The sequence below is a fragment of the Lissotriton vulgaris genome, chromosome 2_2, assembly GCF_964263255.1.
Source record: "Lissotriton vulgaris chromosome 2_2, aLisVul1.2, whole genome shotgun sequence".
NCBI lineage: Eukaryota > Metazoa > Chordata > Amphibia > Caudata > Salamandridae > Lissotriton > Lissotriton vulgaris.
The window spans coordinates 328,128,701-328,142,359 of record NC_141688.1 but is presented as its reverse complement, the minus strand read 5'-3'; the positions used below and the strand labels follow the sequence as shown (position 1 = coordinate 328,142,359).

The window sequence follows — 13,659 nt, the reverse complement described above, 5'->3', positions numbered from 1 at the left end:
AAAAGTAGCTTCGTTGGTCACTGAGGCTTCTTCTTCCCGCACAAAAATGGCGGCTTCCCTGGTTAGGGAGGTCTGCGTAGGCTTCTATCTACCCTCATAAACATGGCGGGCACTGTGCTATCAGTGCTCCTAGTACTGCGTGTGCCCGCGCTTCCTCCTTCCCGATCAAACATGGCGGCCTCCGTGGAGTCTGTGCCCTGATCTACGGCTTCTGTCCGCAATTCCTTCCGTTCCGCCCGCACAAACATGGCTGCTGGACTGCCCCGACCATCACTCAGCAGATTTTGAGGTCACGTGATCCAAGCTTCGGTTTCGCGGTCGCAGATTCGTCCCGGAGCCGCTCGTGTGACCGGTGTCCGCGCGGCGGTGGGGCGGCTGTCGAGCACCGGAAGGGGCGGGTGTGACAGGCGGAGCGGAGAGCAGTCTCGGGAGGGCCGGAGCCTCTCGGTCCCCGCCAGCCCCGTGACGAAAGTGCGGCCGGGAACCCGCAGCCGAGCCCGAGCAACAGAAGCGGCAGCACCGGCCCCGGCAGCACGGACACGGAGAGAGCAGCGGCAGCGGCAGCATGACGTCCGTGTGGGAGGAGAGCGAGGTGAGGGGGTGAGGGGGCGCGGGCTGGGGACCGGCATGGGGGTGTGTGCTGCGGGGGCCCATGGGGAGCTCTGGAGAGATGGGGGGGTGGTGGTAGGGATGTCACTGGGGCTGGGGCGGGCAGTGTTGTCACTGGAGGGGGGCCCCGGGATGTCACGGGGGGGGGGGGGGGGGCAGGGTTGTCACTGGAGGGGGCCCCAGGGATGTCACTGGAGGGGGCCCAGGGATGTCACTGGAGGGGGGCCCCGGGATGTCACTGGAGGGGGCCCAGGGATGTCACTGGAGGGGGGCCCCGGGATGTCACTGGAGGGGGCCCCGGGATGTCACTGGAGGGGGACCCCGGGATGTCACTGGAGGGGGGCCCCGGGATGTCACTGGAGGGGGGCCCCGGGATGTCACTGGAGGGGACCCCGGGATGTCACTGGAGGGGGGCCCCGGGATGTCACGGGGGGGGGGCAGGGTTGTCACTGGAGGGGGCCCCAGGGATGTCACTGGAGGGGGCCCCGGGATGTCACTGGAGGGGGCCCCCGGGATGTCACTGGAGGGGGCCCCCGGGATGTCACTGGAGGGGGCCCCGGGATGTCACTGGAGGGGGCCCCGGGATGTCACTGGAGGGGGCCCAGGGATGTCACTGGAGGGGGCCCAGGGATGTCACTGGAGGGGGCCCAGGGATGTCACTGGAGGGGGACCCCGGGATGTCACTGGAGGGGGACCCCGAGGGGGACCCCGGGATGTCACTGGAGGGGGACCCCGGGATGTCACTGGAGGGGGGCCCCGGGATGTCACTGGAGGGGGCCCCGGGATGTCACTGGAGGGGGCCCAGGTCACTGGACGGGGGCCCCGGGATGTCACTGGAGGGGGCCCAGGTCACTGGAGGGGGCCCAGGGATGTCACTGGAGGGGGGCCCCGGGATGTCACTGGAGGGGGCCCAGGGATGTCACTGGAGGGGGGCCCAGGGATGTCACTGGAGGGGGGCCCAGGGATGTCACTGGAGGGGGGCCCAGGGATGTCACTGGAGGGGGGCCCAGGGATGTCACTGGAGGGGGGTGGGGGCATGAGTGAGCTCTGGAGATGTGCTGGGAGGGAGGTGGTATGCTACGGGTTAGCTTTAGAGATGTCTCTGAAGGGGCCCTGGGATATCCCTGGAAGGTGGGGTGGGGGGGCAGAGATGAGCTCTTGGAACCCTGGGATGTGCTAGAAGGGTTCCAGGGACGTAGTGCCAGTGTTCTTTTGTTGCTGTAGATGTGTGGCATTTTCAAGTTTCGAATGCACGAGTGACATTTCAGCGTTGTATGTGTGACTCTTTCAGTGACCGAGGTCCTTCTAATTAGACACATATTGCAAACCCTTTTGTGGATTATCCTAGTCTAAAAATTGTCAGGCGACAGTTTCAGTTCTCCTGACCTGCCTATAGAAGCAGCTCACTGAAATGTTCTTCAGAATGAAGACCGTGATGGACTATATTGGGCAAAGAGAACTTCTCAAATAATTATGATTAGATGCTTTAGTATTGCAAGACGTAAAATCCCTATGATGAAGAAATTTGCGTTTCTGGATTTTCCCGAGTTTAGCACTTTTCCAATATTCAGTGGATACTACATTACCGTCCACCTCTTCATCAGGTTCCTGAACCGCTTGCCAAATGAGATCGCGTCTTCAGTGTACTCGCCATACTTTCCTTGTTCAAGAGGAAACTCCAACCCCCAGTCTCCTCCTTTCTACTCTATTCTTGGATTCACCATCCACTCCATTCTGTTATCTCCTGCCTCATTTTGCTTCCCAGCTTTTGTCTCCCAATGGTTAGCTCTTTCCTCTCATTCCTCTCTCCATTGTTTCATCGCTTCTACTTTGTACCTCCTCGCTACCTATCTTCCTGTCCTCTCTTTTCAGTTTTCACCCCTCTCACTCCTTTTTAGGTTTTGACTGGCCATGCGCTTTGCGCATGTGCCAAAAAAACCTCTTGAGTTGTGTGTGTGGCTTTGGGTCGGCCCTCGTCATTGATTGGCTGGCTCCGTAAACGGAGCCTTGCCATTGGACGAGGGGCCTGTCCGTCAATGCCGGACCAGACACGGGGGCGTTCCCGACATTCTTTGGCTTTTGCCAACGTCACGCGACGCCGGGAACGCCCCCGAGTCTGTCCCGGCATTGAGCCGGCACCCTTTCCTGCTTGCGTGAGTGCTTTCCCGTCCGTGTCCCCTCCCGCCCCCCCCCCCGTGTCCCCTCCCGCCCCCCGTGTCCTCTGCTTTCCCGTCCGTGTCCCCTCCCGCCCCCCCCCGTGTCCCCTCCCGCCCCCCGTGTCCTCTCCCGTTGCAGGCTGCAGGAACACGGAGCACGGAGCTTCCCCCGCCGCCGAATACACGCAGGCAGGCAGCAGGAGTCTGGAGGCTAAAGGCTGGATGCTGAGTCGCTTCTCACTAAAAGCGAAGGTGAGTGAGATGGTGTCCTCCTCTCCCCACCTCTCCTCGGCTCCTCAGCTCCTTGTTTTAATGTATTATTTATTTGGTATTTTTGGAATTGCGAACAATTGTCACATTTCAAAGTTGCATTCATCCCACAATAATTACATCAGCGATGTGCAGAATTATACACCCCGTTCCCGCCCCCCTACCGCTGCCTCGCTCTCCGTGTCTCCCCGGCCCCATTCCCGCCCCCCTACCGCTGCCTCGGCTCCCAGTTCCCGCCCCCCTACCGCTGCCTCGCTCTCCGTGTCTCCCCGGCCCCGTTCCCGCCCCCCTACCTGCACAACCAGTCCTTGGCCTCTCTGCTGCGTGCACAGAACCGGGAGCCGAACCGTACGACCAGAACACATCACTAATGAGGCAGAATCACATCCTAAAAGCCACTCTGGATGCACAATGACAACCGAGCAAAAGTCGCCAGAAGGCTCGTATGAGGCAGTTCGAGTAGATGCAGAATCCGAGCGGGATAAGTCAGCAGAGCACCAGCGCAGTGTGTTTGCAGTGCGTGCTTTTAAAGGGAACTCATTCTAACAAGGACATTTTAATAAGGTAATGGGAGTTTTATTGCAGCGTGGTTTTTCTTGGGCTTCTTTGAAATGATCCAGCCTGCGCGTGATTCCCCTCCCATTTCCTTTTCCCCTGCCGTGTGGGCTTCACGAGGCTTCCCATATATCTGCCTTTGACAGCCGGCTCGTTTACACACTCTGTGGAGCCCCAGCTATCATGAAACAGCCCGGCATCATGTGCTGTGCAGATGCTCGTGTAATGTGCCCCAAGTGTGTCAGCCGGTGCCATCTGCAGCGCCCGCAGCAGCGTCTGGTGGTCCTGCGACAGCCCAGTCTCGGGCCAGACGATGTGTAAAGCGTCGGGTAATTGCAATCAGCTCCGCGCGGGGCTTCCCGGGTCAGCCCGCCGGCAGCCGCCTTCAAGGCGGCCCGGCCGCATCTGCGAGGCCTCCCTCCGTCTAATCAAGCTTGTGGCTAATAAATTGAGGGTGTGTAAGCCTTTTGTGGAGCTCCTTTCCGTCCTCGTCCAATAACCTTTAATCAAGCCACTCAGTGTCATTTTATATACCCGATTTCTGGCAGTGAGGCACATGGAGGGGGAATTGAAACAACAAAAACGTGCCTGGTAGTAATCTCTTCTGCATGTAAAAACCCTCCGTGAAGGAGCCCTCCTGGCAGGGTCTGTGCCATCCCTGTGCCAAAAAAAAAATACCAGCTGCCCAGAAAAATACGCAAAAACAAGCACTAGGACGTGTTGCTCTTCAGCAGTGGGGAGTGTTTGCCGAGTGTGTGGCCAGATTGTGTTTACAGGGCACTGTACTGTGTGCGTGTGGCTGTAATGCTTGGAGGCTGTGGTGTGTGCGTGTCGCTGTAATGCTTGGAGGCTGTGGTGTGTGCGTGTGGCTGCAATGTTTGGAGGCTTGGTGTGTGCGTGTGGCTGTAATGTTTGGAGGCTTGGTGTGTGCGTGTGGCTGTAATGCTTGGATGCTGTGGTGTGTGCGTGTGGCTGTAATGCTTGGAGGCTGTGGTGTGTGCGTGTGGCTGGGTTGCACACAGTAATGGTGGTGGCACAATTGCGCGTAGTCGTGCTCCTCCATCAGCTCCACGTGAAACCCACCTCTAACTTATGTGTTTGGTGTGATTGTTAAAGTGGATGTTCTGGCGAGGACGCGGCCCGCCCTGGTGCCGGCTGACGGGGGGGAGAACCTGCCCAGACAGGGGTTGATAAGTGGGCCTCGGCTGTCCTCGTTTGCCCCTGAGTCTTGTTTGGAAGCTGTTTGCCTGAGAGCAGGACGTTGTGTCCCTAGCCTAGTGTGCGAGTAACGGGGTGTTGCGTATCACACCATTTCTGCGTGGAAAGACCTCTGGTGTTCTATGTTTGGGGGGAGACCTGCGTGTATGCAGTGTGCTGGTGTCTCTCGTGCACAACGTATGGTGGTTGTTTGTGATTTGCACACCAGGCCTGGTTCTGCATCTTGTGGGGGGCAGGGCACTATAAGGCATTTCAATATCTGTGTTCAGCGTCATATTTGGAAATCGTTGCACAACCTGGGATGCAATCTATTGACGTGTACCGTGTGAGGGGCCTGTGTGCACTCACTTACTGTGTTGCGCGCCATGGGTTGCACTCTCCACGCCCACCTGCTGCCACAGGGCCCTGTCGCCACTTCCTATTTCACACTTGCACACAGCAGCACTTGTGAGGGTGGCTCAGGCCACTAGGGTGTGTGTGTTTGTGCTCTGTGTGTCCCGGCACCTTGTACCGCGTCCCGTTCGGTTGTTTAGCGGTTGTGCTGAAGCTTTCTTAACATTTGAAGAGCTTTTGTATTTTGTTGGCTCACGATTGTCATTTGTGCTTCATTTAATGTAACGTTTGCTTTTATATTTTGTTCACTTGTAATGTTCTCATGTATCAGTTCTGTTCCTATTGTGAAGCGCTCTGACACCTTCGGGTAAAGTCCGCGCTATATAAAAACGCACAAATAAAAATAAAAAAATAAAACGGATCTTTCCATCCCACGTAGCAGTACTATGTCGATAGGAATCCTTCATGGGGGTGGGTGTGTGTGAGGGGGGAGGGCGGGGGCTGGAAGCGCTGCTTGCCAGAGGTTTCAACCTCAGCCGCTGACCTTGAGCGGTGTCTTTTCTTCCTGGGCCTCGGCTACACGGGACCAGTAACATGCAGAGACCCTGGGGCTGCCCCGGAGCAAGCACGGGAGCCCTTTTCATGGACTGGGAAGGAGGGGACGATATATATATATACACACCCACACACACCCTTATTACTTATAATGTGATTATTATTTACACATCTGTGTACATAGGCTGGCGTCATACCATCATATATGTGCTGGGGTCTGGCACAAGCGAGCTGCACTGCCTCGCAAAGCGTCAAGATATTGCAATTGGGGAGGGGCAGAAGTTAAGCCCATCAGTGCTGAAGCGGAGTCCACAGCTCGAATGATTGACTGGTCAGGTGTGGTTGTCAGTGAGATGATTGGAGGGGGAAGCAGATGTCTAGATATGCAGAGAGAGGACTTTGAATTCTTATTTCAGAAGATGTGGCTCTGCAACCCAGGGGGAAACGCGTGCTTTCTCACTAAAGTCGCCCCCTTTCATACTTTTTCTTACTATGTGAATCCTGTAGCATGGTGAACATGAGGTGTAGGCTTTTAATTGGCCAACAGGGAGTGCAGATAGACATGGAAAAAGAAACCAATTTAAAACAGGATGCACTTAGCGTAGTGACTGTTACATCAAACGGGGCCTGTGGTTGAAAACGGAAGTATCCTTGGGGTAGCCGTGTTTCATGGTCTTATAATGGCATCGAGGTTTCCCGAAGTCTGACTGATTTCACAAGAAAACCGAAATGCCGTTTCCCAGCCTGTCCACTTCCAGCCTGCCCTTTCCCAGCCTGTCCCCTCCATGCCCTTTCCCAGCCTTTCCTCTCCCATCCTGTCCACTTCCAACCTGCCCTCTCCCAACCTGCCCTCTCCCAGCCTGTCCCCTCCCTGCCCTCTCCCAGCCTGCCCTCTCCCAGCCTGTCCCCTCCCTGCCCTCTCCCAGCCTGCCCTCTCCCAGCCTGTCCCCTCCCAGCCTGTCCCCTCCCTGCCCTCTCCCAGCCTGTCCTCTCCCTGCCTGTTGTCGTGTCTCGGCGGCAGCAGGCAGGAGCGTGCACTGCGTCCTCGAAGTAACAGCCCTAAAGCAAGCAAGAAGTACGCCCCCCTCCCACCAATCCCTGTTAGGTAGTGGAAACTGTCCAAACTGGGGTGCAGACAGCCCCTCTCACCTTTCGGCCTGGTACCACTGCACCAGCCGCACTACTTCCCTACTGACCGTTCTCCACTTAAGCCCCGTCTAAATTACAATTCCTGCTTGTGACCCTTTTGCCTGCTTGTACTTGTTTTCATGACCCTGTTGCCTGCTTGTGCCTCGGTGTGCCCCTGTTGCCTGCTTGTGCCTCCGTGTGCCCCTGTTGCCTGCTTGTGCCTCCGTTTTTGTGCCCCTGTCGCCTGCTTGTGCCTCAGTTTTCGTGCCCCTGTTGCCTGCTTGTGCCTCAGTTTTCGTGACCCTGTTGCCTGCTTGTGCCTCCGTAAGTGCCCCTGTTGCCTGCTTGTGCCTCCGTGTGCCCCTGTTGCCTGCTTGTGCCTCCGTGTGTCCCTCTTGCCTGCTTGTGCCGCTGTTGCCTGCTTGTGCCTCTGTGTGCCCCTGTTGCCTGCTTGTGCCTCCGTGTGCCCCTGTTGCCTGCTTGTGCCTCTGTGTGCCCCTGTTGCCTGCTTGTGCCTCTGTGTGCCCCTGTTGCCTGCTTGTGCCTCTGTGTGCCCCTGTTGCCTGCTTGTGCCTCCGTGTGCCCCTGTTGCCTGCTTGTGCCTCCGTGTGCCCCTGTTGCCTGCTTGTGCCCCTGTTGCCTGCTTGTGCTGTGTGGGTGTGTGTGGAAGGCTCTGTGTGGGTGTGTGTGGAGGGCTCTGTGTGGCTGTGTGTGTGGGAAGCTTTGTGTGGCTGTGTGTGGGAAGCTTTGTGTGGCTGTGTGTGTGGGAAGCTTTGTGTGGCTGTTGTGGGAAGCTTTGTGTGGCTGTGTGTGTGGGAAGCTTTGTGTGGCTGTGTGTGGGGGGGGCTCTGTGTGGCTGTGTGTGTGGGGCTCTGTGTGGGTGTGTGTGGGGGGGGGCTCTGTGTGTGTTTGTGTGTCATTTGCGAGAGATAAAGCTAGTGGCATTGTAAATGACAATGCCATTTATTTATGTTAAAAAAAAACATAAATGAAAATGTCAAGAGCAATGCCAATAGCTCTAACTTTAACAAAGGCAAAACCATTGCATTGTAAATGCTTGTTGTCTCTGTTCTACCCTCCTTGTTTATCTCGCACCTCTCATTGCACCCTTCTGACTCTTCATTTTCTGTCTCCATTTTTCACTTTGTCCTAGAAGGGCTAATATCCTATGCTCAATAACAGTTACTTGTTGGAATACTCCGAGGACCAAGTATCTGCTAATTCGCCTCGCAGTAATGGTAAAAGTGACACTAACAATTCTAGAACCTGAAGTTTTTTTGTCAGTCAGAACTGGCTTATAGTGTCCCACAACATTGGGCTGCTTCACAAGATTTATCATGTTTCTAGTTTGCTTTCAACATGCTGTGTTGTAAAACACATTGGCTTTCTTGTTTAAATGCTCTTGTAATCGAATACTCCAACAGAAAGCAGTGACTAATCAGTCTACTATATGTTAAATGTTATGTTATAGATGTAGTCTTTGAGAAATTGCAGAATCACTTCAACTAGCGTCCTAAGAAACCACGGTCAAACTTTCAAATCTTTGTTCCTAATCAAAAAATCTTTGCTGGGCGCCAGACAGCCCAGCTGGAAGATGGCCGCACCTCTGTGAGGCACTGCCGACCTAGAACGGAGTCTGACATTAATCTGTGTTGGAAAAGCCTGATCCGCCATCGTGGCCTCTGGGGGGTACCGCTGTGGGACCAGTGAGACTTTCTGTGGCACAGCAGCCGTGGCCATTCTATCCTTTGACCAGTGCTCAGGCATTGATGCCTGGCTTGCAGCCTTGTGCCACAAGAGACGCGTCTAGGATTAGCCACACAACCTGGACGGTGAGGCGCTGGGGTTGCCCGGACTCTACATAGGTGCTCAAACGACTCTCCGCGGTCCCCCTTCCCTGGGGAAAAGCGACCCTATCATAATTAAGGCTCCCTGTTTTCCCTTTTTTTACTGATTTTTACAGATAAATATAGACAGAAAACATTTATTTTCTTGTCTATTTTTTTTTAAAATGTGGATAAACACGGAAATTGGGTTGCTATTTGAGTAAATCTTAATACTGTCTGCCAGCCCAATAAATAGCTGTGTGAATTGATAGGTGAGGGGGTAAAAAAAGAAAGGAATTTTAGTATAGAGGCTTTAACACCAGTAGATATGCACATGGTTGATACTGAAATGATCATATTTTCATATAAACGCATTGATCTATCTTCTGAGGCTTTCATATCACTAAATTCTGGCATGCATTCAATCATGAGTGCATATTTATTAGTTAAATAAAAGTGGAAATATACAATTTTTAGCTTAATTTTTCCACAAAACTCAAAATAAATATGGATAAATACAGATAAAATTAGCAAAAAATAAATATGGATCAATACAGACGGAAATATAAAAAAAACCTTAAAACTGAGAGCCCTAATCTTAATTGGTCGGCCTGGTCTGTTCCTGCGTTAGACTCACTTTGGATCGGGGACACTGACATTGCAAGTCTTCTCATATAATATTACATTTGAACACCTTGTCTATAAAGTCAAAAACACTCCCCCAGTACTCCTTGAGTCATGCACAGGCAAATCAGGTGCTCTAGGTCACATTTAGCAGCGTTGCAATTCCAGCATGTGGGTTGGCCCTGAGTCCTTGTTTATGTAGGCGTTCTGGGGTCCAGAATGTTTAATGTAAGAGCCATAGTTTGGTCTGCGCCAGGATTGTGGTGAACTTAGCACGTGTGGCTGATGACCATAGTGTTCCACTCCCGGTTGGCCAATGGTGGGTGTATGTGTCTTTCCAGTATTTCTCGTTTTTTCGTTGATATTTGATTTTTGCCTGGTGAGGGTTTTATATAGACGTGAGACCTGATGCCCTAATCTATTTGTTAGCTACATATTGGAATATTGATGGCTTTGAGTTTGATATTCTGGATTTTGTCAAGGCTGTTTTGATCTTTAGGAACCTGTAGAGGTCTGCGTCTTTGAGTTGGTGGGAGGTTTTTAGGCTGGCGTAAGTCAATGGTGTGAAGTCTGCTTCCAGCTGGTATGGGTGTGAGATGCCCTTTGTATTTTATAGTGCTATTTACCCATAGGGATTCAGCTTTAGAGCCCTTGATGCTAAACTCCAACTTTTTGTCTAGCTTCAGAAGTGCTTTCTTAGTGTTTTTCATTATTGTGTTGCCTGCGAGGGGGTGCGTGTTGGCAGTGAGCAGGGCAAGTGGATTGAGTTTCTTTAGTATAGCTCTTTCTAGCTGAAGCCAAACCGGTGTGTAATCTGCCGCTTGCCCTATCCATTGTGTGCCCTGCTTGGCTAGGAATGCCAGTTGAAATGTTTTGTAGTCAGCAAGATTTACTCCCCCCAATGTCCCCCCCTGATTTTTGAGTCTTCTTAGTTTCTTCAGGCTTATCCTAGCTAGCCTTTTTGTCACGCTACAGAAATCTGGTGCACATTTTATCTAGTTTTTGGTGGAAGTTGTCTGATGGGAATATTGGGAGCATGCTTGTAAGGTAGGTAGTTTACTAGGGGGGGGGTGATCATCATTTTTATTGTTTCAATTCGCCCCCACCATGTCATGAATTTTGGGGACCATGCCTCCAAGTTGCTTTCGGATTTTGTCTAGTGTGAGCTTCTCGTTGTGTCTAAGGGTGGAGAACAGGTCGGTACTAAAGTAAATACCCAGGTATTTGATGTTGCCTGTCTGCCACTTGATTCCTGATGTTCCCAGGACCTCTTTATTGCAGTGGATGTTTAGTGGCTTGCATTCTGACTTATCGTTAAGTTTGTACCCTGAAAACGCAGCATATTCGTTGATTGTGGTCATGAGGGCTTCTATCAACGTCTTTGGTTGCTGTGTCATTATTAGTATATCGTCTGCGTAGGCTGCTACTTTTACCGTAGTCTGCCCGATATATATTCCCTTTATTTTCTCATTTTTTAAATATCTTGAATTAAGGGCTCTAGGGCAAAGAGGAAGAGCGCGGGCAACAGCGGGTAGCCCTGTCTCGTTCCTTGTTGAAGGTTAAGAGGTTCCGACAGGCCCCCATTTATTGTGATGCATGCAGTTGGTGCCTGATACAGGACCATTGTCATCTTTATGTATCCTTCCCCTAGGTTAGAGTTTTTCATGCATTGTTCTAGGAAAGCCCATGAAACTTTACCAAAGGCCTTCTCCGCGTCTAGTGCAATGGTAACCGCTTGGAGGGGGCTCTTCGAGGGTTGTTCTAAAGCATGGGATAGGTGGCGTGTGTTGTCGCTGGCCATTCTGCCTTTCATAAAGCCCACCTGTGTTGCTAATCAATTTGGGCAGTATCTTGTTCAATCTTGCTGCTAGTACCTTTGCATAGATTTTGCAGTCAATATTAATGAGGGAGATTGGCCTATAGTTTTTCGGTAGTTGGTGATCCTTGTCTTCTTTGAGTATCACTGTTATGGTAGCTCCTGTCGGATGCTGGTATTCTCCCTGAGTGAGCTGCATGGTTAAAGACTTTTCATGAGTGGGGTGAGTTGTGGGAGGAAGGATTTGTAAAAGTCTGCCATGTATCCATCTGGACCGGGGGCTTTGTTCTTTTTTAGGGACCTGACTGTCATGTCTGTCTCTGTAGCATTGATGTCTAGTCCCAAATTCGTGCTGTCCGTGCTATCGAGTTTTGGTAAATCTAATCTTTCTAGATATTTTTGGCATTCATCTTTGTCTAACTGCTTGTCATTCCTGTAAAGGTCTGAGTAAAATTGTCTGAAGATTCTGAGGATATCTTTGTGTTTGGTGTATGTTTTGTTATCCGTGTCGGTGATCGATGTGATTGCCCTCTGGTTGTTTTTATATTTCAGGTATGATGCCAGGAGTTTACGTGCTCTATTCGCTTCATACAGGTTTAGTGCTTTGCATCTGTTGAACCAGAGGCCAGCCCATTCACTATTGATTTGATTCAGAGCTCGACAAATCCACCCGACCGCTCGCATTTGCGAGGTAAATTTTATGAGGTTGAGCTATTTTTAGGTCCTACTCGCCCTTTCTGGCGAGTAGGAAAACATACTAACTTTTGCCCTCTGTCTTTGAAAACGGAGCAAATGTGACAAGATTTAAAGGCCTTTTTATTGCTCACAAAGCAAATGAGCAATAAAGATGCCTTTAAATCTTGTTATCTTGTCACATTTGCTCCGCTTTCAGAGACGGAGGTCAAGTAGGTTACTGTTAGGTCGAGGAGTTTTTTAAAAGTACTAGACCTGCAGGACTAGTGCCATTTTTCAGATTTCTCGAGCCCTGTTGATTGTACTCGTATTCGGTGGTCGTTAGTCTGTGGAGGGTCGAGTTATCTCGGTTGTCTCTTATGAACTCAAGTTCTAGTTTTTTTTATTTCTGCTTCCAGTTCCGTTAGCCTTAAGTTCGCCTTCTTATGTAGTCTGGCCGATATGTCAATTAGCTTTCCCCTGATATGGCGTCTGTAATCTCTTTTCTGTGGCCCGGGTCTGTGGTGGTGCTAGTTCTGAACCTCCATTTACGGGGCTTTGTCTCGTTGAGTGCCAGCCAGTTTCAGGCTGATTGCAGAATGGTCTGAAACTAGCCTTGGTTCTATTAGTGCCTCTTCTATTATGTACATGTGATCCCTTGATATTAGGATGAAGTCTATTCTTGTGTGTGACTTGTGTGGGTTTGAATAGGAGGTGTAGTCCCTCGTGTTTGGGTGCAGTAGTCGCCATGCATCTTTGAGGTTGAATTTCGTGCACATGTTATGGAGGGCACCATGGGAGTTGTTGGGATGGTATTGGCACAGGGATTGTCTGTCTTAACAGTGGATCTAAAGTCATGTTGATGTCTCCTGCTACTATCAGTAGTTCGTTTTGTGGAACTTTGGCTAGGGAGTCTGCTACTTCTTTCCAGAAGCGGAGATCAGCGTTTGGGCCATACAGGTTTGCCACGTGCAGCTGGTCACTCCCTCTTGAGATGCTGGTTATCAGTAGCCTACCTTCTTCGTCGTGTGTGTGTGTGTGACTTTATTGAGAGTTTGGAGTTTTTGGGATGAGCGTCATGACGCCTCCTCTCTTTCTGGTCGCCGGGGAGCACACTGATTGTGCTATCCACTTTGCCCTAACTAGTTTGTAGCTCTCTTCATCGAGCTTTGCTTCCTGTAGTAGAACTATGTCACTCTTGGATTTGGCTAGGTAGTCTACTATTTTCCTGCGCTTGATGGGGTGGTTCAGGCCCTTAACGTTTAGTGAGGTTATTTTGAGGTCTGTCACGAGCGCGACAGTTGTTGCTAGCCATTGTCTAGGTGGTGGATTGTCTGTTTTCTGTGCCCGACCCTCACGGAAATGTCGCATTGTTCTACTGCCTGCTTCCTTAGGTAGTTTAGTTTGAATAAGTAAAGCCAAGAAGATGAAAAGAAAAGATTATAGAAGAGTCCTACCATTCCTCCCCCCTCCTTGCCCCCCCTCCCTCCCACTCCTTCCTCCCTCCCACTCCTTCCTCCCTCCCACTCCTTCCTCCCTCCCACTCCTTCCTCCCTCCCACTCCCTCCTCCCCCATCTCCCTCCCCTCCCCCTCCAACAACTAGATTGTGGAAGGTGCGACTGCAGGATCGCCATTGCGCCTCCCGGAGCTAAGTCTGCTGCGAGTACATGCAGTAGGAATTTTCACACTGTTTTTTGTATACATTGTCAGGTTACGACGCTGCCTACCAACAGATGACCGCCTGCCTCTCTTATTGAGGTGACAGCCCCGGGTGTAAACAGCTACATAAGAGTTTATTATAGTACTTGGTTAAGGTTACTCTGTGCGTTTTGAGGTTTTGTCCCATCGACGTATCGGGCAGTAGTTGCTTGACTTACTCTCCTCCCTTGGTAGACT

At 51.6% G+C, this 13,659-nt stretch overlaps 1 protein-coding gene across 1 annotated transcript in view; it reads left to right on the top strand.

Moving 5' to 3' along the window:
• The first annotated feature begins 224 nt into the window (after nucleotides 1–224).
• The window catches only part of PSMC3 (proteasome 26S subunit, ATPase 3), a 94,470-nt gene continuing 81,035 nt past the window's right edge, over nucleotides 225–13,659 (top strand). Inside the window, exon 1 of the mRNA XM_086959729.1 lies at nucleotides 225–592. Coding sequence (XP_086815855.1) covers nucleotides 566–592 — 27 coding nt within the window. The 5' untranslated portion in view covers nucleotides 225–565. The remainder of the gene's footprint in view (nucleotides 593–13,659) is intronic.